The sequence below is a fragment of the Mus musculus genome, chromosome 11 (genome assembly GCF_000001635.26).
Source record: "Mus musculus strain C57BL/6J chromosome 11, GRCm38.p6 C57BL/6J".
NCBI classification, from domain to species: Eukaryota; Metazoa; Chordata; class Mammalia; order Rodentia; family Muridae; genus Mus; species Mus musculus.
In genome coordinates this window covers 100,415,694-100,438,672 of record NC_000077.6, presented here as the reverse complement: position 1 = coordinate 100,438,672, position 22,979 = coordinate 100,415,694, and the positions used below count along the sequence as shown (strand labels likewise).

General features: G+C 50.3%; 2 protein-coding genes across 18 annotated transcripts in view; one reads left to right on the top strand and one right to left on the bottom strand.

The window, feature by feature from the left end:
- The window catches only part of Nt5c3b (5'-nucleotidase, cytosolic IIIB), a 19,492-nt gene extending 3,136 nt beyond the window's left edge, over nucleotides 1-16,356 (top strand). For 11 of the 16 annotated variants that reach the window (XM_030246258.1, XM_017314727.2, XM_017314728.1 and 8 more), the window contains 5 exons: nucleotides 2,433-2,518; nucleotides 3,889-3,978; nucleotides 5,593-5,755; nucleotides 7,396-7,596; nucleotides 8,724-9,321. In XM_030246258.1, the coding sequence (XP_030102118.1) occupies nucleotides 2,433-2,518; nucleotides 3,889-3,978; nucleotides 5,593-5,755; nucleotides 7,396-7,596; nucleotides 8,724-8,858 (675 nt within the window). In that variant the 3' untranslated portion in view covers nucleotides 8,859-9,321. Of the gene's footprint in view, nucleotides 1-511; nucleotides 700-1,857; nucleotides 1,960-2,432; nucleotides 2,519-3,888; nucleotides 3,979-5,592; nucleotides 5,756-7,395; nucleotides 7,597-8,723; nucleotides 9,322-15,727 lie in introns of those variants that run through there. The other 5 variants (XM_006534046.4, XM_030246261.1, XM_030246260.1 and 2 more) reach the window with 4 other exon arrangements.
- On the bottom strand, nucleotides 13,833-22,979 carry Fkbp10 (FK506 binding protein 10). Of its 2 annotated transcripts, none has more exons than NM_010221.2 (10): nucleotides 22,648-22,979; nucleotides 18,128-18,273; nucleotides 17,593-17,782; nucleotides 17,334-17,479; nucleotides 16,840-17,029; nucleotides 16,584-16,729; nucleotides 15,855-16,047; nucleotides 15,446-15,588; nucleotides 15,074-15,237; nucleotides 13,833-14,785 (listed from the first exon to the last, which is right to left on the bottom strand). In NM_010221.2, exons 1-10 carry the CDS (start codon nucleotides 22,887-22,889, stop codon nucleotides 14,600-14,602), a joined length of 1,746 nt encoding a protein of 581 aa, NP_034351.2. In that variant the 5' UTR covers nucleotides 22,890-22,979; the 3' UTR covers nucleotides 13,833-14,599. The 2 variants fall into 2 exon arrangements, with proteins under 2 accessions (NP_034351.2, NP_001156953.1); NM_001163481.1 differs by having other exon boundaries at nucleotides 15,855-16,044.

Below are 22,979 nucleotides of genomic sequence, written 5' to 3'. Positions count from 1 at the left end.
CCTGATTTTAGTTCCTGGTTGCTTGCATCAGACATTATGCACCACCGTATCTAGCTTAGAGTTTTGTTTCTATGGTATTAAGGATTTAACCCAAGGCCTTCCAATACTTTGTTTTGTTTTTCAAGACAGGGTTTCTCTGTGTAGCCCTAGCTGTCTTGGAACTCACTCTATAGACCAGGCTGGCCTCGAACTCACAGAGATCCACCTATTGGGATTAAAGGAATGTGGTACCACCTCCTGGCCCTTCCAAGACTGTTAACCTGATTGCTTGTTGTGGAGATGGCCAGGAACAAGAAGCTCCACTCTACCAAATGAGCTGTACCCCTGACCAACACTGAGGCTCTTAAGACATTCCAAGAATACTCTGCTTAATACCACGTAATCCCTGCATTTAATTCTCTTTTTGGACAGATGGACAGCCACTCCCTATGAGCTCCTAATAGTCCCAAGACTACATAAGTCCATTAAAATTCTTTACTCTGTCAGTTCTTTTTTTTTTTTTTCCCCCAAGGAGCCTTACCAATTGTTTCTGCATGACTTATGATCCATGAAGTAGCTGTCCCAGAAGGTCAAAAGTCCTGGTTTCCTAGAAAGAAATCCTAGCTAAAAGAGGCACATGCAGAAGCTCTGAAATTTTCCAAATGGTGACATGGATGGAATTGTCACCAATGTGCTGGGATTCTAACACCAATCTGCAAGGTCTGTTTTATGACTCTTTGTCATGTGCTGGCAGTCCAAGCCTAGCTGCATGCATTTTAAGCAAGTGTCCCACCACTTAGCAGGTCCTGAGCCATAATTCCATGATCTCCTTTCTCAGCTACATCTGTGGAGCACTTCTATAAATCTTTCTCTTTTTCTTTTCTTTTTCTTTTAATATGCATGGATGTTTTACCAGCATGTATGTCTATGCACCATATGCACAGAGTGCCATCAGCAGCCAGAAGAGGGCACTGGACCCCCCCTGGAACTGGAGTTACAGAGGGTTGGTCCCCACCAACCTGTGGATGCTGGGAACTGAACCCGAGCACTCTGGAGCAGCCAGTGCCCCTAACCACTGAGCCATCTCTTCAGCCTTAAGTAGTTTTCTTTTTTAAGTTTTAATTCTTTCTATTTTCAAGATAAGGTCCACTGTATAGACAAAGATAGCCCTAAATCTCAGAGATCTGCCTGCCTCTGCCTCCCATGAGAGGGATTAAAGGCGTGTGCCACCACTGTGCCTGGTGGTTTATGTACATAAGTGCTTTAGCTACATATATGTGTGTGTGTGTGTGTGTGTGTGTGTGTGTGTGTGTGTGTGTGTGTGTGTGTGCCGGGTACCCATAAAGTCAGAAAAAGACATATCCCTTGGAACTGGAGTTCCAGTTGGTTGTGAGCCACCTTGTCAGTGTTGGGAACTAAACTCCAGTCTCCTTCAAGAGCAGCAAGGGCTCTTAACCTCTGAGCCATCTCTCCAGCCCATGTGTCTGAGAACAGTTCTCACGTAGCCCTGTCTAACCTCAGACTTACTATGTAGCTAAAGATAAGCTTGAGCTTCTAATCCTCCTGCCTCCATCTCTCAAGGGCTAGGACTATAGTTATGTGTCATCTCACCCTACATGTGTTTATGTGTTCCCGGGAAAGAAACCCAGGCACACATGCGTGCTAGGCAGGCAGCCAGCCAGGGGAGCGGCATCTCTAGCCCTCCCCTGACGCTTTCACTCCTGTGTCTGACTCACCGGTTAGGTTAGTGTTTATTACTATTACGTGTACGAGGGTTTTGCCTACACGTGTGTCTGGATACCACATTGAAATCAGAAGGAGGTGTCAGATCCTCTAGAACTGGAGTTACAGTTGTGAGCCACTGTGTGTATGTGCCAGGAATCGAACTCATGTCCTCTGCAAGAGCAGCAAGCCTTCTTAACTGCTGAGCTAACTCTTCGGCACCTGCTGATTTTTGTCATCGAGAGGATTGCGCTTTAGGTGAGCTCTCCACCAACGAGCTACATCCCTACAGCCACTCATTTATTTTTATTTTTCCCCCCTCTGTGTATATGTATATATTTTGACTTTGAGACAGAATTTTACAAATGTGGCCTTGGCTACATATCTACCACCTTCCTGTCTTCCTCCTTCCAAGTGCTGGGATTCCAGACATGGACCACCAAGTCTAGCTCATGTTCAGGGCCCTTAGGCCTCATTCTTAGGGTGGGTGCCAAGGATCAGTAAACTCCGAGAGTGCAGGCACACCGCACATTATCTATAACAGGCAAATTCGAACCGTCGGAAAAGCACGAGGAGAAGCTGGAGTTTCATAAATGGTGTGCTCCCCCCCCCCACACATGAAAGCTTGAAGAAAAGTCTCTTACACAAAGCTCCGTCTTTGATGGGGTCTTCATCTCAAGCGAGACCAATTTGATGTGCACTAATGACCTTTCCCCTGTTGGCTGTCCCAGCTCACCGAGCTCTTTCACCACTATTATCCCATTGAGATCGACCCACACCGGACCATCAAAGAGAAGCTGCCTCACATGGTGCAGTGGTAAGTGGCGCCGGGATGAAGGATGGAGAGGGCCAGGCTGCCTGTGTCCTTCCAGAGCTTCGGGCCTACAGGCTTCCTTCCTGAGGGCTGTGCCTCTGACCCGGCTCTAAGGAGGAACATCCACCTACACCCAGGCTCCCTGCTGCTGCGACAGTGGAAAGGCTCAGGGACTTCTTAGAAATGCCTTGGCCTGGGAGATAAGCAGCAGGTGACCTTGTCTTGGTGTGTTTTGTTCTTGTGTCAGGGATACACAGTCTGGACAATGCATAATGAACAGAGCTTTCGAGAGTCTGGGAAGTTCCAGCTGAGGGGACCAGCTTCTGCCAATGGCTGTGTTGCTATGTCACTCTGTAGCAGGAGGGCAGAGGGGGTGGGAGGGGGGAGGGGAGAGGCTGAACTTGCTTTGATAGCCTAATGACATCATTCATTCTTGAAGGCAAACCCCCTTGACCCCAACACCTCTGTGTTGGGGATTGGGGTCGTCAACTTTTCTCTTGCTGTGCCCTAAGATCCCATGACAAAGGCAACTTATAGGAGAAAGTTTATTTGGGGCTAATAGGTCAGAGGGTGAGTCCAGGGAACCATCATGGCAGGGAACATGGTAGCAGAAAGGCAGGCATGGCTTTTGAAACTTCCAAGTCCATCCCCCACCCCTTCGCCCAGTGACAAACCTCCTCCAACAAGGCCTGGAACCAAGCATTTAAATACATGAGCCTTGGGAGGTTATTCTCATTCAGACCACCACACAGCGCGAGTTTACAACTTGGGGACACAACCAGATTGCAAGATTCTGATGGAGACAAGCCCCGCTAAGCCTGGCCATGGTGGCCCACGTACCTCACCTCAGCCCGGGAGGTTAGGACAGGAGGAACAAGGTTGTTCTTAGCTACATAGGAAGTTGTGGGCTAGCCTGTGCTGCCCAGAACTCTGTTAAAAAAATGAAACCTAGGCAGGTGGTGGCAATGCATGCCTTTAATCCCAGTAGTTGGGAGGCAGAGGCTGGCAAATCTCTGTGAGTTCAAGGCCAGCTTGGTCTACAGAGTGAGTTCCAGGACAGAGAAGGCTACACAGAGAAACCCTGTCTCGAAAAAGAAAACAAAAACAAAAACAAAAAAAACCACCAAAACCTAGCATGCCTGGACAGAGCCCTGTAGGGAGGGAATTACGAAACGTTCTGATCTCCCCAGTTCATTACATAGCCCTTGGCTCCCTCTCCCCTCAGTTCCTCACCTCTTCTAAGGATGGCTCTAAGTTTTTCAGGAGATGGCTCTGTGGAACAGAATGTGCGCCCTCCATCAGAGGGGACAAGGGACAGGGCAGTGGGCTTGCTAGGGTGACTGAAATGACTCGGGGTTGTGGGTTATTTGTAGGTGGAGCAAAGCCCACAGTCTCCTGTGCCAGCAGAGGATCCAGAAAGTCCAGATCGCTCAGGTGGTTGGAGAGTCCACTGCGATGCTCAGGTGAGCTCCTTGCTGTGGAAATGTTTCCACCCAACCGGGCCAAGCAGCTCTGTGGGATGGGGTGTGGCTCCCTGGCTGAGTACTGGCCCGGCATGCTGGAGACCTGTGGATTCCGTCCTTGGCATTGAAATACAAAAATAAAGATGAAAGCCAGTCTAAAACTGTTTGACCCAGGCGGAGGAGGCAGAGGCTCGAGTAGAGTCAGTGGTTGGGAGAAGAGGAAAATTGGCCCCAGAAGCCATTTGCCTTAGGGGATGGTGTGCCAGGTGGCCAGAGCTCCATCTCCTACCGTCCAACTCCTTTGAAATAATGGGTTCAAAATGGACAACAACAGAAACCTCTGGTTGACAGGATTTCTTTTTTTTAATTTCAATTTCGTTTTTCAAGGCAGGGTTTCTCTGTGTAGTTCTGGCTGTCCTGGAACTCTGTGTAACCAGGCTGGCCTCAGACTTAGAAGTCTATATGACTCTGTGCTGGGACTAAAGGTGTGAGCCACCACACTGGGTACTAACATTCTTTTTAAAAAAGAAAAAAGAAAAAGAAAAAATATTTAGTGTGTGTGTTACAATTAAATATATAAGTATATTGAGATATGTCCACACATATATATTCTTTTGTGTGTGTGTGTGTGTGTGTGTGTGTGTGTGTATATATATATAATTTCTATTCTGTGTGTGTGTATGTGTGTGTGTGTATATATATAATATATGTATATGTATATATAAAATTTCTATTCTGTATGTGTGTGTGTGTGTGTGTGTATACAGAGGTACAGAAAGAGAGACGAAAAGAAGAATTTATAACTTCTTGCCTGAGGTGTTAAGGTGGCGGCCCAGTTGATTAAAGGACTTGTTTCATCAAGCGTACAGACCTGAGTCCCATCTCTACACCCATCTAAAGAGCTGGGTGTGGTAGGATGAGTTTGTTACCCTAGCACTGAGGAAATGCAGATAGGCAAATCCTGGGACCAACCGACTGACCGACCGACTGACTGGCCAGCCAGCCTAGCCTAACTACTGAGCCCCCATCCCAGTAAGAGACCCTGTCTGTCAACAAGGTAAGAGTCAGTGAGATGGCTCAGCCTGATTCCTGCCATCCCCAGAACCCATGTAAAGTGGAAAGAGGGGACTGACTCCTGGCAGTTGTTCTTGACCTCTGCAAGTGTGCCACGGTACCCCTGTACCTATAAACATATGTTTTCAAAACTAGAAAGTACGATGAATTCCAAACAGTGGTGGTGCACACCTTTAGTCCCAGCACTCAAGAGGCTGAGGCAGCTGGATTTCTGAGTTCAAGACCAGCCTGGTCTACAGAGTGAGTTCCAGGACAGCTAGCGCTACACAGAGAAACCCTGTCTTGAAAAAACAAAAAAGATGAATGGCTCCTGAGGAAAGACACTCAAGGTTGACCTCAGACCTCTACAGTTGGGTCACAGGTAGACACCCCACACACACACCCAACACCCCACACCCACAGACACAAGCAAGCATGAATACATGTTTGCGTGCACATGTGCTCTATACACACACACAAATATAAAATACCTAGCCCAAGTAGAAAATAAAAACCAGGAGCCAGGGCTGTGGCATTCTCAACCGTTTGGTTTCTTTGCAGGGAGGGCTATAAGACGTTCTTCGACACACTCTACCAGAACAACATCCCCCTTTTCATCTTCTCAGCGGGCATTGGTGACATCCTGGAAGAAATTATCCGACAGATGAAAGTGTTCCACCCCAACATCCACATTGTGTCCAACTACATGGACTTCAGTGAGGATGTGAGCCATGTGTTGGCTGGGCTGCTGAGGAGGGGTGGGCTGCCTGTAGCCTTGGTGCCTTCCGCTTGCCCGGGTGGTCTCTTTGCCCTCTGCTGGGCATTTTTATCCTCTTCATCTTTCTTTCTTTCTTTGAGACAAGAGTCTTGCTAAATTACCCAGGTTGGCCTGGAGGTCCTAAGCTTCGTCAGCGCTCTGCCCTCTGTCCTCTGCCTCCTGAGTGGCTGGGACTGTAGGTGTGAATCACGGCACTTGGCTTCATAGATTACGAACTTTCCTTCCTTCCTTCCTTCCTCCCTCCCTCCCTCTTTCTATCTATCTATCTTTCTTTCTTTCTTTCTTTCTTTCTTTCTTTCTTTCTTTCTTTCTTTCTTTCTTTCTTTCTTTCTTTCTTTCTTTCTTTTGGAATAGGGTCTTTTTATATAGCCCTAGCTATTCTAGAACTTACTATGTAAACCAGGCTGGCCTCAGATTCACAGAGAAACACACCTGTGCACCCCTCCTTGACTCTCCTAGCCCCCTGCCCAGAGCTACAACTGAAGCATTCACCACCATACCCTGCCTGTGCGCTACTTTAAATGGACCAAGGGACCTCCTGGGCTACAGGAGTCTCTGTCTCAAACAAACAAAAAATCAGTAGTAAATTTTGACCCTCTGGCCTACAGCTGAGGGCTTAGCGCACGTGACCCAGAGAAAACCCTGGCCTCCAAGGCAGGAGCTCTTATCTCTGAGTGCTTCCTGGATCTGACCAAGTAGCATTCTGGCTTCCACCAGACCAGAGAATCAGTAACACCTGGTGACCATTATTTAAAGCAGGAGTTACAAAGTTCTTTAAAAGGCCAGCACAAGCCCCGCGTTCCCAACTGCTTAGGAGACTTGTGGCAGGAACATTGAAAGCTCAAGTCTTGACTTCTTAGGCCACAGAACAAATTTCTCGATGATCCTAGGAAGGCTGAATAGAAAAAAGATGTGTCTCAATGAAGACCGGAGCCAGGCATGGTGGCACACTCCTTTAATCCCAACACTTGGGAACAGAGGCAGGGGGATCTCTAGGAGTCTGAGGGAGGCCAGCCTGATCTACATGGTGAGTCAGAGCTATGTGTAGTGAGACCCTGTCTCAAAAAATGAAAGAAGGAAGGAAAGAAAGGAAGAAAGATCGGCATGGTGACATACGCCTTTAGTCCTTGCACTCAGGAAACAGAGGCAGTTGGACCTCTGAGTTCAAAGTCAGCTAAAGCTTCGTAGAGAGACCCTGTCTCAAAAGAAAAAAATTAGGGGTGTAGCTCAGCAGTACAGGGCTTGCGGAAGGCATAGGCTAAATCTTGGTCCTTAATACGAGGCCAGCTATGATACTTGGGCTTCTGGGGGGGGGGGGGGGGGACTCTGTTGCACCTCCTCCCAACTTTGCAGCAAAGTTGAATGCAGCCAAAGGCAAGACACAAGCAAATGAGTCTAGCCGGGTTCCATGGAAACGTAAAAACAGGCCAAAGGCAACCCTAGTTCTCTAGCCTCTGGTTTAAGCTACAATGAAGCTTTGCCGTTGTCTCTGGCTCTGGGAACTGTCTCTTCTCCCATGACAGACAATGGAAGGTGTGCTCCGTGGGTCCCCCTAGCCCTGTTGTCTTTCTCTTGTGATGGTTCAGGGATTCCTGAAAGGATTCAAGGGGCAGCTCATTCACACCTACAACAAGAACAGCTCCGTGTGTGAGAACTCCAGCTACTTCCAGCAACTTCAGAACAAGACCAACATCATCCTGCTGGGAGACTCCATCGGGGACCTCACCATGGCTGATGGGGTCCCCGGGGTGCAGAACATTCTCAAGATCGGCTTCCTGAATGACAAGGTAGGCAGCCGTTGGCCCCTCCCCTCTGACTCCTGCAGGCAGCCGTTGGCCCCTCCCCTCTGACTCCTGCGTGGATTCCTTTTCTCAAGCGAATACTTTTCATGGGCTAGATATTGGGGCCAGAGAGGGGGCACATAAGTCATGGTCTTGTGCGTACGCGATATTCCCCCTCCCCTCTCTGGGCTAGAGGATGTTGATGGTGAAACAGGAATTCATGTATCTCAACCTAGTCTTAAACTGTGTGGCTGAGGCTGATCTTGAACTTCCAACCATCTTGCTTCAACTTCCCAAATGGCTGAGACTACGTGAATATGCAGTCATACCTCAATTTATCTTCTCTCTTTTGGTGGACTACCCCCACCCTGTCAGTGTCTGTGTGAGTACACACACACACACACACACACACACACACGACTGTGTGCTCACCATCAGTCAGGCCCCATTCTAGTCCTACAAATGCTGCCAACCCATCTACCTCTCACTTCTACGCTTTGTGTTCAATTCCTTGGGTTTTCTTGGGAGCAGGGGATCAGTTTTGTTCTGTTTTGTTTTGTTTTGTCTTGGTTTTCCAAGACAGGGTTTCTCTGTGTAGCCTTGGCTGTCCTGGAACTTATTCTGTAGGCTAGGCTGGCCTCAAACTCCCAGAGATCTTTTTACCTCTGCCTCCTGAGTGCTGAGATTGAAGGCATACACGGCTTTGTTGCACGCCTGACTCCTTTCTTGAAGGCTTGGCTGAGGAGGGAGATGCCAGGGTTGAGAGCGTGATTCTATAAAAGGAAACAAAAGAAGCAGAGCTGGCAGGGAGGGACAGAGCCCAGGCCAGGAGGGATCAGAAGAGGTGTCCTTCTGGTAGACCCGGACAGCAGAGGCTGGAGCCCATTGCATGCCAGAGCCATAGGAAGCTGCCATGTGACACCGGAGCATTAGTTCTTGTCACTGTCTGTCAGACACTGGCCAAGTGTTCCTTGTGGCCGTTCAGGCCCCTCGTTTGCCAGGCTGGTCCCTGTAAGCTCCTCAGATTTTCACAAGAGAGCTGGGGAGTGGTGCTTGCCTGCTTCTATCCCAGGCCCAAAGTATGGAGTGCCAAGAGGGACATTTTAGGGATGGCACATCTGCTTCCCTGGCAGGTGGAGGAGCGGCGGGAGCGTTACATGGACTCCTACGACATTGTGTTGGAGAAGGACGAGACGCTGGACGTGGTTAATGGGTTGCTGCGGCACATCCTTTACCAGGGGGACTGCGTGGAGCTCCAGGGCTCTTAAGGCTCAGGCCGGGCCCTGCCTCAGCCATGAGGAGGAGACCTTGCCCACAAAGCCATCCCCTGTCAGCACAGAGAGAAGTTCAGAGCTGTTGGGCCCTCCCACACCCCCTGACTCCTTCCCCATGCCTCTGCCTCCCTCCTGCTCACAAGAGGCTCGAGGGAGGCCTGTGGGAAGGCGGCCAATGCACTTCCAAGTAAACCATGGACCACAGCCTTCTAACCGAAGTGTGAGCCTTCTACAGATCATCTGGTCCAAAAGTTCTCTCTAAGAACGTTTTCAGAGCTGGGAATACAGATGGCTCAATGGTAAAGCCACTGCCTAGCATATGGAGGGCCCTGGGTTCCTTCCCCCAGCACTGTATGGGGGTGGGGGTGGGGGCAGAGAAAAAGAAAAGCTGTATGTCCAAGAAATATAATGTAATGTGTGAATCAGATGAAAATTAAAATACAAGCTGGGCGGTGGATGCACGCGTCTTTAATCCCAGCACTTGGGAGGCAGAGGCAGGCGGATCTCTTGAGTTCAAAGCCTACAGGGCAAGTTCCAGGGCATCCCAGACTACACGGAAACCCTGTCTCAAAAAACAAAACAAACAAAACCTCAAAAAGACAGAGGAGCTTCAACTCATGGTGTAGGAGTGTAGGACTATGCATCAGGAACCATGACCCTCAGGGCACAGGAACATGGAGTGGAGACCCAGAGAGCTGGGCCAGACTCAGTAGCCCGACTCAGACAGCCCGGGGGAGGAGGGACTCGGGGAGTGAGGATGATTATAGGAAAACCAGAAAAGGATGCTGAGACAAGAGAGAGATTTGGGAGGACTGCCAAATACTGTCAATACTGCCGCAGCCTCAAGTGTTTTTTTGTTTTTTTATACCTCACAATACCGTGGGCAGCAGAGCCACAGGCTAACAGAAACAACTGCTGAAGTATACACAGGACATCTCTCCTTATCGAGAGGCCTCCCTGTTCCTTCCACCAAGGTCAATAGAACGTTCAGGTCCTAGCCTTGAGTCAGAAGTGTGCCTGCTATCCTTCCGTGTCTCAGCAGGCCAGGAAAGCTGCCAACAGACCCTGACCTGCTTTGACTCTGCCTGGCCTGGCAGGCAGACTCTCTCTCTCTCTCTCTTTTTTCCCCTCTCTTTCATAGAAGCAGGCAAACAGCTCCCCACACAGAACAAAGTTTGAGGACGGGGAAAGCATAGAAAACCCAGTGTGGGTGCAGTTTGAGCCTGCTTGCTGCCTGGATCCTGGAAGAGCTTCGTCGTATATCTGTAGAGCTGAAAGGGTAGGGATGAGAAAGTGTGGTCCTTACCTGGAACGGGTACAGCCTTGAAACTTGAAATTCTGTTGAGCTGAGGTGGCCTGTCTTAGACACCCCCACGTGCACAAAGGAGCCATTTGAGTACGCATTTTCCATGTCCTTGGATCTTTTTCTCCATTTTTTGATCCAGTGCCACCAACATAATGAAAGGGACTTTTTTGGTTTTTCAAGACAGGGTTTCTCTGTATAGCCCTGGCTGTCCTGGAACTCATTCTGTAGGCCAGGCTGGCCTTGAACTCAGAAATCCACCTGCCTCTGTCTCCCAAGTGCTGGGATTAAAGGCATGTGCCATAGCTGCCTGGCAGATTCTTTTTTTTTTTTTTTTTAATTCATGTATATGAGTGTTTTACCTGCATGTATGTATGTGTACCAGATGTGTGCCTGGTAATTGCAGAGGTCAGTTGAGTGTGCCAGCTCCCCTAAACCTGGAGTAGCCATGGTTGCTAGCCACCGTGTGGGTACTGGGAACTGAACCTGGATCCTCTGTAAGAGCAGCCAGTGCTCGTAACCACCGACCCACCTCTTCAGCCCTGTGAAAGGGATTTGAGGTTAGACACCCAAGACAGACTGCAGAGCCAAGCAGAAGTAATTGGTTTGCTAGCGTTTTGCAATTTCAACTGTTCTCAAAAGACTGATGAGCCGGGCAGTGATGGTGCACGCCTTTAATCCCAGCACTTGGGAGGCAGAGGCAGGCGGATTTCTGAGTTCGAGGCCAACCTGGTCTACAGAGTGAGTTCCAGGACAGCCAGGGCTACACAGAGAAACCCTGTCTCGAAAAACTAAAAAAGATGTGACGAACTAGGGGGGATTCTCCCTGTGGCTCCTGTCAAAGAACAAACAGAGGGCTGGTTCTCCTGGACCTTTTCTCTGGTCCCAATCAAGTTGTCCACGCACTGTCCTGTTCAAGAGGCTGGTTTTCGGAAGTGAGGTTTGCATGTAGATCGGAAGGGACCAGGAGTCCAGGGCTAATGAATACCTGCTGAATGCACATGCCATTCTGGGCACTTAGACACCTGCCGTCTCAGTGACCCTGTGAGCAGAATCCCTTTATGTAGGTAGCTCAGACAGGATGAGTAACTTGCCCAAAAGCTGTAGCTAATAAGAGCCAAGTTCTGGGTCAGTTCTCCATCTGCTGGTTTCTCAGCTTCACTCTCAACTGTCCTAGGGTTTTTTTTTTTTTTTGGGGGGGGGGAGGGAGTTGGAGGGGTGGGTGGGGAGGATCTATGTGGGCATGGGGAGCAGCTATGGCTGGTTCAGGATCACAACCTCAGGAGCTTTCTGGAGGCTTTGGTGACCAATCACTGGCCTTAGGCAGCAATCCTGTCTTAAGGTCCTGGGATGTGTTAGCTTTCTGTTACTGTAACAAAAATACAGCAACCAACTTAAAAGGTGGGGGGAGTTACTTGGCTTTATAGTTTGGGAAGTTTCAGGCTGTACTACTTGGCAACAATTGTTTCCGGCCTGTGGTGGCAGAGTAGTCATGGTGGGAAGTACTTCATGATGAAATAGCCTTTTGGCCTTAAGGTAGCCTGGTACAAGAGAGACTAGGGCCTTACAATCCACTTCCAAGAATACACCAACGGTCAGTTCCCTTTCTGTTGTAACAAAACAACCTCGGCAGCTTATAAATACAGTTGGTTGGGCTTGTGATTTTAGAAGGTTAGAGTCCTTGACGATGGCCAAAGGGGAAGCGGGAGAACCTGAGAGCCTACGCCTTGGTCCACAAACAGGAGGCAGAGAGGACACAGGAGTAAGGTAGGGCACAGAGGGTGTTTTGGAAGCCTCAAAGCCTGCCCCTGCGGCAGATGCCTACCATGAAGGCCACACCGAATCCTTCCCAAACAGCACTGCTAACTGGGGAACCAAGTATCCAAATATATGACCGAGCGGGACTATTCTCATTCAAACCACCACACCAACGAAACTTTCCACGAGCCCCGCACCTTCTAACAGCCTCCTGAGCTGGAGACCAAGCCTTCGGGGACATCCTGACACCAAACTGTAGCACTGGGCAAGAGGATGCTGCTTAGGAATAGTGAGGGTGGGATGTGGCCTTGTCGTTTTCTGGAAAGCCCCAGTCCGCCGAGAAAGCACGGGGCATCTCCATCACTGTGTGCAGAATGAGACAGGCAAGTGAGGGTGAACAGACTGGCTGGGGAGAGAGGCAGTTCTCTCTAGGACTGTAACATCTGAAGTCAGTTTCCTCCCCTCTGGCAAGAAGGAGAAAGGAAGGTGGGAGTGCTGCGGTCCTGAGAACGGATCTGTATAAACAAGTGTGATCTGGCCTGGGTGGACTGATTCTTGGGCTTTAGAGGTTGTCTGAGGTCATGGACACTGTTTTTTGCCTTCAGCTAAGACAATAAGGAACTGGGCTCCTCTGCAGGCCTCTCCTGCAGACCCTTATCTCTGGACAGTAACTCCCAAGGCCCCAGGCCTCTTCACACCCACAGGCATCTGATTAGGCCTGAAGGAGGGACGTGTGAAGATCGCCATCTGGCGTCTGGAGTTCATGAGGCCATGACAACTGCCTGACTCATCCCCCATTTCTGCACTTGCCCTCGGGGTAAAAGTGCTCTCCTGAGCTGGGGAGATTGCTCAGCCTTTCGGTAAAGTGCTTACCATGCAAGCCCCCACCCCCCACCCCCCAACCATGTGACAAGCAGGTACAGTATTGCACCTGTAATCCCAGCTCCGATTTGCAAACCAGTCAATCTAGCCTAATTTTTTTGACCGCCAAGTTCAGTGAGAGATCCTGTCTGAAAAAAATAAGGTTTATGTAGGGCCTCGTGAGATGGTTGAGCAGCCCGCATGGTGGTGCACTTGGGAGTCAGAAGCAGGCAGCTCTCTTGAGGACGGCCTGATCTACATTGCAAGCTCCTGGACAGGTTTACAAGGAGAGACCTGCCTCAAAAAAAGAGGGCAGGGGAGAGAGGACTCTGTAATTAAAAGCACTGACTGCTCTTCCAGAAGACCTAGCCTTGATTCTCAGTACCCACATGGCAGTTCACAGTTGTCTGTAATCCAGTCCTAGGAGATCCAATGCTGTCTTCCAGCCTCTCTAGGCATCAGGCATACATATGGTATACAAACAGACTATAGGTAAAACACAAACACATTAAAAAACCTAAGAGGAGCTGGTGAGATGGTTCAGCAGTTAAGAGCGCCGACTGCTCTTCCAAAGGTCCTGAGTTCAAATCCCAGCAACCACATGGTGGCTTACAACCATTTGTATCTGATGCCATCTTCTGGAGTGTCTGAAGACAGCTACAGTGTACTTACATATAATAAATAAATAAATATTTTTTAAAAAAGGAAAAAAAAACCTAAAAGATAAAGGTGAGAGAGCCCATACTGCTCTTCAGGAGGGCCACATTCAGTTCCCAGCACACACGTGGCAGATAACAATTGGCTCTAACTCCGGTCTCAGGGCATCTGATAGACCCTTTTGTGGATTCTGTGGGTGCCAGGCACACATGTAGTACAAAAGACATACATGCAGGCAAAACATCCACCTATCCATCTATGAACACATACAAACACACTAAAAAAATTAAAAAGTGGAGAGAGATTGCCAGGGACGTCGGAACTCAGCCACCAGTCCCACACACATACAGGCATACAATAAAAGCACCAAAAAGAAAACCAGACATCTGTCCACTTCTGGAGGTCTTCAGTTTAGCCTTTTATTGACACAAAGGAGAAAGGACTGGATCAGTTTAGCCTTTGAGTCCAAGACCCTGCCCACCTTCCTCCCCTCAGATTAGCACCAAGTGCAGGTTCTCGAAACCCTTGGGCCTGAGCAGGCTTTCCTCTTACACAACCTTTCATTTTAGAGGGAACTTCTTAAGATGAGAGACCTGACCCCGGTGGCTTGGGAGGAGAAGAGTGAGAATGGTGGGCAGCTGGAGCCACCCCTTCCTGAGGAGCAGAGCTGAGGCAGAAGAACGCAGGCTCTCGTCACTCAGATTCATGCCCCTGCAGAGCTGCCATGACAGAGGGGACGGGGACAGGCGGGGACAGGGAGATGGGACAGGACAGTACAAATAAAGGGCACGTCTGGGAAAGTGAAGGACCAAGAAGCTCACCCTTGCCGTGCCTAGTGACGTGAGATGGGAGGATGGGTGTGTGGGGTTCGCGATGGCCCTAACCAAATCTCAGTGCCTCCTCCCTGAACTGGATCTGTCACAAGAACCTTAAGGAAGAGGCTTAGGGTTGGACGAGAAAAACACAGATGTCTGTGCTGAGAACTGAAAGCCACGGCCCATGCGTGGGAAGACCACAGTAGTCTCCACTGATATCCAGTGACTCCCAGAGTTATTCCCCCTGACGGATCGGGGGGCTGTTAGCAGGCCAGCTCCATGCCCACTGCCCCCCAGCCGAGGGGCCTTTGTGTCTGAGGTCAGGCCTGACACTCTGGCCCTCAGAGCTCCTCATGGACCCGCTCCTGGTCCTCATCTGACTTCAGCTTGAGCTCCTCAGCTGTGATCTTGCCATCCTGGTTCCGGTCCTGGTTCTGAAACATGTCACTGATGGTTTTGTCTGGGTCTTGCCCAGGCATGAGGCGTCCTTTGCCTTCATTCACTTGAGCCTTGATGAAGGAAGAGAACTGGGGGAGGGGAGAGCAGAGGAGGGTGAGGTGGTGAGGCTCATGGTCAACAGCTGCGGATGGCCTTGGGAAGGGGCCCCAGGTGCTGGCCCACATTGTTCCCACCCCCCAGCCTGGTACCCAGAGGATTTGGGTCTGAGATGGAGGGTGGTAGGAGGAGGACAGGCTGCATGCACAGTGTGCAGGAGGGAATGCATGGAGCTCAGCAGAGGGGAGCAAAGTAGGCAGCCAGAGGGCAGTGAGCATGCTGGCTTCTGGGTTGGGGTTGTGACTGAGTTCCTGACCCACCTCTTCTGGGGGCACCTCTCCATCTTTATTGAGATCCATGTCTTCAAAAAGGCTAGTGGAAGGATCCTGGTACCACACAAACAGGTAGCCTGTGGGCAGGCCATCCTCTCGGGATACCAGCTCCACCTCAAATAGCAGCACAGCACTGCCAGGGACACCCCGGGCTGGAGAGATGGAGGGCAAAGAGAACAGAATTCCAGTGAGGTTTGAAGCTGAGCCCTAACGCAGGCCTCCGTTTTCTCTTATGGAAGGGGCACGGGGTGTTTAACCATCCTAAAAGTTTCCCTGGTCCCACCCACCAGTGGCCAAGGCCTGAGATGGATAGGGGCAAACCATGGGAATAGACTTAGAATCTGGGTCTCTGTCTCTCACCTCCATTCTCCCCGTGGGCCAGGTGTGGGGGCACAATGAGCTGCCTCCTCTCTCCTACACACATGCCCTGCAGGCCCCTGTCCAGACCTTCGATCACTTTGTTGGCTCCGAGGGTGATCTCTTGAGGGGCCTCATAGTCGTGGCTGTGGGGAGAGTGGATTTCCAGGTCAGCAGCAGGGGTGACTGAAGGCTCGTCTCTTTCAGTATCTCTATCATTCTAGAATGGCAGTTCTCACTTCCTCCAGCTTTACACCCTCATTTCTCTGCATTTCACACCCATAGCTCCCCGAGGCTCAGTGAGACAGGAAGTAAGAGACTGTGAGACCCAGAGAGAGGAGAAGAAGCCTGGCAAGCTCACCCACACCTAAACCCACCATCAGCCCAGCCCTGGCCCTGCCCAAGAACCCACGACGAGAAGAGCCTGGTGCCGTCCAGCAGAGAACAGTTGTAGTGGTAGCGAATGAAGTCCCCGATTTTGGATGTCTCATTGCAGTTCTCAGGAGGCCGGGACAGCGTCTTGATTTCCACAGGGTCCGAAGGGTTGTGGAAGTCGATGACGTGCACATCGAAGATGAGCACAGCCGAGCCAGGGATCTTGTCTCCTGAGGCCAGATGGGGCACAGTTAGCTGAGGGCTCTGGGTGGGGGCTTCTCACTATCTCCGTGGGGCCCAGGCTGGATACCTCCTCCCAATCTCAAGAAACCATGCGAGGTCAGATGGCATGTTCCAGAATGAGTGCTTCCCACTACCTACATCTTGCTGTTGAAGGAAAGGGACAAGGAACAGGAAAACCCTTTTCCACCCAACAACTTGCAGGCTCCCAGTAACACCCTGCCATGAGTGATGTGCAGTGCATTAGTGAAGAGCCGGAGGCTCCCAAAATCTGTAATACAAGACCTCTTTGCTCAGTGGGGCTAGACTCTGTGTCCTTAACTATTCTGTCCCCAAACTCAGGCTTGCTGTCCTTGTTCACTATTGGGGGTTGGGGCCTGCCTTGGAGGAACAGCATAGAGTCTCCCTGGTAGGGATCCAGTGGGTGACCGAGTTTAAGCTTCACATGTTTGGGCAACAAGAGGGACAGCAATCTCAGGGGTACACTTCAGAGGAGCATAAGGGTAGCCTGGGGACCAAACCCTACCTGTCCCATTCTCCCCGTAGGCAAGGTGAGGGGGCACAGTAATCCTCCTTCGCTCCCCTATGCATGCGCCTTGCAGCCCCTGGTCCATCCCAGGGATGATGTAACCCTGCCCGACATAGGTATTGTAGGTGTGGTTTCGGGAGTAGCTGTAATACAGGGGAAAGGGTGGGGAGGGGGGTCAAAGGGGCCCCACCCCTTCCAGGCAGTTCAGAGTGCCCCTCAGTCTCCACCCTCCCACCTCAGGACACCCCCTGACCTGGAATCAAAGAGGGTACCATCCATCAAAGAGCCATTGTAGTGGTAACGCATGAAGTCCCCCGCCACAGCTCGCCGGACACAGCCCTGGGGCAGCTCCAGCGTCTCCAGCTGGACCGTGTCCTTCGGGTTGTGGACATCCAGCAGCAGGACATAGAAGACCAGGGAGGCCTGCGGGGGTATCACAGTCCCTGGGGGAAGGCACAGGGCTTGAACCATACAAGTGGGGAGCAAGCCCAGGCACAGCAAGGGGCCTCATGCAAAAGGACCAACTCTGTTGCCTATTCTCCTCCTTTGGGTTGTCCTCAGAGCCGTCGCCAACCTGTCACCAACCCGTACTGAGCCTCTATGTGAATCAGAATAAAGCCATCCTGTCTAGGGAGGGGAATTTCATCTCTGCTTGCCTCCCTGGCTGGCTGGCTGCCCTTCGACAGTATACAACCTGCACACTTCCATGTGGAGCCTGGCTTTTCCTCTTTCAGAGGATTCCCTTACCATAGCCTTTCTCCCCATAAGCCAGGAAGGGAGGGATAATGATCTTCCTTTTCTCTCCAGGGCACATGCCCAGCAGCCCCTGGTCCATGCCTTTGATCAGCCAACCAGAGCCGATGTAGGTGTCATAAGTGCCTCCCCTACTGTAGCTGCAGAGAATAAGGCAGAGATCCTGTGGTTAGAAGCCAGAGAGGCAGGGCACACCAGGGCTCCCTTCTCTTGCTCCCAGTTCCCAGCCCTTAGGACGGCCCCTAGCTTCTACCTGTTGTCAAAGGCAGTGCCATCCAGCAGAGTGCCATTGTAGTGATAGCGCACAAAGTCACTGTTCTGCACCATTCGGGGGCAGTAGGGAGGGCGCAGGAGGATAGTTGACTGCACCGTGTCTGCTTTGTTCCACACGTCCAGCAGGACCACGTCAAAATAGAGGGTGGCATCAGGGGGGATGAGGCCCGCTGTGGGGAAGCAGCAGAGGTGGGGTTTACACAAGTCCACAGCCCAGCTGGAGGTCCCCATACCACTACTTAGATGTGGGACTCCTACTCTATCTGCTGTACCTCTGGCTCCAGCTACCCTCTCTCCTAACCAAGCGGTGACTCCTGTACCTCTACACAGGACTCTGTATCCATCCAACTCTTCTCATTCCAGAGCAAACTGATGGCCACAGCTCCCACCAATCAGATGGTGAACAGTATGACCTTGGCCTAGTCACTCAGAACCTTTGAGCTTCAGCATCTTGTCTATCCCTGCCTCCTGCCCCCATGCTCACATACCTTATACCCGTCCCCTGGCCTCCTTACCCACACCGATGCTGCCGTAGCCCAGGTGGGGAGGCACAATGAGGCGGCGGCGCTCGTTGACACACATGCCCATGAGACCCCGGTCCATGCCGGTGATGAGGCGGCCTACGCCCACAACGATGGCCACCAGGGTGCTACGGTCATAGCTGGAGGAGGAAACGGGACAGATAAGCATGCATGCAGTCACACAATGCCCGCCGCTCAGTCTCCTACACACACAGGACACGATGCGGACACAGGCATTCCTAACTTTCTCTTTTTTCCCCTCCAACTCTCTTGTCTGGGCTAGCCCTTATGCCCCTCTTAGGATAACAGGCTGGCTGGGTATGGTAGCTCACACTTTTAATCCCAGCAGCCTGGTGGCAGAGGTGGGTAGATCTCTGTGAGTTTGTGACCAGTCTGGTCTAAATAGGGAGTTGCAATCAGAGTTACATAGAGAAACCCTGTCTAAAAATATATATTAATAGTAACATTAATATTAATATTAATAATAGGCTATTAGAAGAAGGAAGTCCCAGAGGAGGCCAGGAGCATTTACTCCCCAGCAAGAGGGTGGAGTGGAGCAGACCGAACTGTGTGCTACCTATTGCTACTTCTGATAGCATAGCTCGGGACTTACTGTATGTGAAATTAAGCTCTTGGCACTTTGCATTCATCATTTCACTGAATTTTTCTCCCCGTGGGGGTGGGTATTGTGGTTTTCAGTTTTCTTTCCCTTTTCTTTATTCTGATACTGGGAAGAGAATCTAGGGTCTCCCATATATGCCAGGCCAGCCCCAGGCTGCTGAGCTCGACTCCAGCTGTTCTGTTTGGCTTTGCGGACTCATCACACCAACTCAGGTCACAGCTCCTCTGTTTCTCCTTCTGAGCATCCTTTCTCCAAGGAAGCAGAAGTGGGCGGGCCCCGGCGAGGCAGAGAACAGCCTTCCTCGGAAGAAAGCCCATCCTAAACTTACCCTGGCTTTTGTCTGTTTTCTTTTTTTTTTTTTTAAAGATTTATTTATTTATTATATGTAAGTACATTGTAGCTGTCTTCAGACACGCCAGAAGAGGGAGTCAGATCTCATTATGGATGGTTGTGAGCCACCATGTGGTTGCTGGGATTTGAACTCTGGACCTTCGGAAGAGCAGTCGGGTGCTCTTACCCACTGAGCCATCTCACCAGCCCTTGTCTGTTTTCACAAGTCAAGAGAGAGTTCTTTTCTTTAAAGGAAAGAGAGATTTGTATATGTGCGTATGTCTGTGAGTGTGTGCACACCTGTGTGTGCACCCATGTGTGCATGCAGAGGCACCCAAAGGGCACTGGATGTCCTCATCCATCACTCTATGGCTCGTCGTTGGAGGCAGGTTATCTCCTTGACTCAGTGTGCACAGGATGCCCAGGTTCTCATGATTGTACACAGCAAGTGCCCTTAACCATTACACTATCGTTCCAGTCACTCCCATCCCTGCTCTTGGAGTCAGGTGTCATTTGTAGTACTAGCTGTCCTGGAACTTTCTATGTAGCCAAGGATGACCCTAAACTTAGGTTCTTCCTGCCTCTGCCTCCTGGGTGCTGGGATTACAACTGGGATGCTGGAACTACACTTCCAGCCCCAAGAATGGGATATTAATCCTTTTAAAAAGATGTATGTCGGGCTGGAAAGATGGCTCAGCGGTTAAGAGCACTGACTGTTCTTCTGAAGGTCCTGAGTTCAAATCCCAGCAACCATATGGTGGCTCACAATCATCCGTAATGGGATCTGACTCCCTCTTCTGGTGTGTCTGAAAACAGCTACAGTGTGCTTATATATAATAATAATTAAATCTTTGGGCCGGAGTGAGCAGGGCTAGAGGGAGTAGGGCCGACCGGAGTGAGCAGAGGTCCTGAATTCAATTCCCAGCAACCACATGATGGCTCACAACCATCTGTACAGCTACAGTGTACTCATATACATAAAATAAATAAATATTTTAAAATATGTATGTGTGTATGTATGTATGTATGTATATGAGTGTTTTGTCTGTATGTCTCTGCACCATGTGCATGCCATGTCTGGTGCCTAAGAAGGGCAGAAGAGGGAGTCAGATCCCCTGGAACTGGAGTTACAGATTGTTACAAGCCACCATAAGAGTTTTCAGAACAGGGGCTGGTGAGATGGCTCAGTGGGTAAGAGCACCCGACTGCTCTTCCGAAAGTCCGAAGTTCAAATCCCAGCAACCACATGGTGGCTTACAACCATTCGTAATGAGATCTGACTCCCTCTTCTGGAGTATCTGAGGATAGCTACAGTGTACTTACATGTAATAAATAAATAAATCTTAAAAACAAACAAACAAACAAACAAACAAAAAAAAAAAACAAAAAGAGTTTTCAGAACAAAAACCAGGTCCTCTGCAAGAACAAGTGGTGAGCCATCTCTCCAAGGCTGGGAGATTCTATTTTGGTTGAAGATATCCAAGGACTAAAAAAGTTTTCCAGTTTCAACATTTAGAAACTGTGCCCAAGACAGGCTTAAGAAGTCCCCACCAGGTAAGATACCCCCAGCTCCCATCTCACTATTGCTGGAAGGCTGAGCATGGTGGTACACGCCTTTAATCTTTTTTTTTTTTTTTTTTTTTTTTTTTTTGGTTTTGGTTTTTTCAAGACAGGGTTTCTCTGTGTAGCCCTGGCTGTCCCTTTGTAGACCAAGCTGGCCTCGAACTCAGAAATCCACCTGTCTCTGCCTCCCAAGTGCTGGGATTAAAGGCGTGCACCACCACCACCCGGCCCACACCTTTAATCTTAGCTTGGGAGACAGGTATGCCAATCTCTGTAAACTGGGACCAGCCTGTTCTACATAGTGATTCTCAGGGCAGCCAGGGCATCCTGTCTCAAATAGGGAGGCTGGAGGATGTCTCAGAGTTTAGAGCACTTGTCACACTTGGCAGAATATGTGAGTTCAAGTCACAGCACCAACATGGTGGCTCACAGCCATCCAGCCCTCTTCTGACTTCCTCCAACATGAGGCATGCCCCCAGTATGCATACCTACATTTAGGCAAAAGATTCATAGACATAAGATAAATCTCTTCCAAAGGCTACTTACTGGGCTGTGCTCCCAGCTCTCTTCCTCATCTGCCCACAGGGCAGGCTTTATGTCTGGTCTATTTCCTTTACAGCGCTATATAAAAGCCAATGGTACTGGATGGTGGTGGTGCACACCTTTAATCCCAGCACTTGGGGGCAGAGGCAAGTGGATCTTCGTGAGTTCAAGGTCAGCATGAGTTTCCTAACAGTCAGGGCTACACAGAGAAACCTTGTCATGATCCACTCCTCCACCCCCTTAACAAAACAAAACAAAAAACCAATGCTGAGCACAAAGTTTCTATGAGTTAAACACCATCAGACTTATGGTTGTGCCAGAGTCTACGCCAATTATGTCCTGAACCCACTGGAGGCCTGGAGGTCCTGTGGAAGTCACTGTCATTCATTGTCACCATTCAAACCTGAGGATGTAGGTAGTGTTCCCATCCCATGTTTCAGACAAGGGAAGTTAAGACTCCTCCTCTGTCACAGCCCGAATTTAAACCCAGGGCCTTACAAATATGGAGATGGCATTCTTATCCACTGTACCAAAAAATCTCCCTCCAGAGTCATGACCACTAATTGCCTGTGGGCTGAACTGTCTATTTCAGAGAGGAGACCGAAAGGCAACTTGTCTTTGTGGTGTAGAGTTTCAAGTGTGATAGGGCCTGAAGTATACCTTGTAGCCTGGAAAGAGGCTGCCACACAGCTCTGATCTGCCCCCCAAAACCAACGGGTATCTGTCTGGCCGACCAAGGTCCTGGATCAGAATGGAAGATGCTGGTCCCGTCAAGCCAAGGCTGGCATTGGAGCGTGGTGTTGGCTGCTAAAGCTAAGATGGAGGAACTGAGTTCCCAGAGGCTTGGAGAAGGAGGCACTAAGAGTCCCCAGGATGGCATGTCAGACTTTGTGACACGTGGACAGTTTGGTCACGGCACCAGCTATGGTCTACCCCCAAATTATAATGCCCACTCTGCTTAAGACCCTCCCTAGCTGCTCTAGGGCCCTACACCCTCAAGGAAATGTTATTTCTCCAGTCTCCAACCACAAAGGCATAGAAAACTGGAGAGAGAAATAGACAGGGAGCCAGAGTGTGTGCAAAGGGAGGCGGCACCAGGCAGACCATCCATCCACTCACTTCAGGGTTTACGTGTAGTAGGCACAGTCTCTTTGCCCTCTAAGATTGCGTGCCAGGGTACCATTTGTGTTTAAGTTATGGTAAGTATATGTGGCGCTTCACCTGAGCATCAAATATTCCAGGGGGCTAGGAGGGGGTCGTGGGCGGGGGCGGGAATATTTTAGGAATTGAAAATTTGGTATTGAAGATAGGAGGCATCCTTTGAGGTGCTCTCCCCAGGATGCTGTTTGTGGCAAAGGATTATGAAAGCACTACAGGAATGCAAACCTTAGAAGGGGCAACATTCTCTGGAAGCTCAGGAAAGTGGTGCTGAGTCCGGGAGTGCCCAAGCTCTTACCTGGAGTCAAACTTTTTCCCGTCTTCGAAAGTGCCATTGTAGTGGTAACGCACAAAATCCCCCATCTGCACTTCTCGGGGACAGGCCCGAGGGATGTGGTATCTCTCGATGACCACATCTTCCAAGGGGGCTCCGGCCGGGCTGGCACGGCCCAGTCCCCTCTCCAAGGTCTGTAGAAGCAACAGCAACGGCAGTATGCGGAGCCGATGGAGGGTGTGGCTGGAGGACCCCACAAGGAACATGGTGCCCAGACCAGGGACGCCGGCAGTGAGAGCGGACGCCAGCCGCTAGCCTCCTTCCCCCTCCTCTCAGAGCTGACTCCCCCCCTTCCT

Bases quoted from the DNA above. Each gene is read 5' to 3' on its own strand.
- Fkbp10 (NM_010221.2), bottom strand. From the start codon at position 22,889: ATGTTCCTTGTGGGGTCCTCCAGCCACACCCTCCATCGGCTCCGCATA. The intron at 18,274-22,647 runs GTAAGAGCTTGG...TTCCTCCTCCAG, and splicing joins GGGAAAAAGTTTGACTCCAG to CTATGACCGTAGCACCCTGG. The intron at 17,030-17,333 runs GTAAGGGAATCC...GCCTTCCCCCAG, and splicing joins TTATGGGGAGAAAGGCTATG to GGACTGTGATACCCCCGCAG.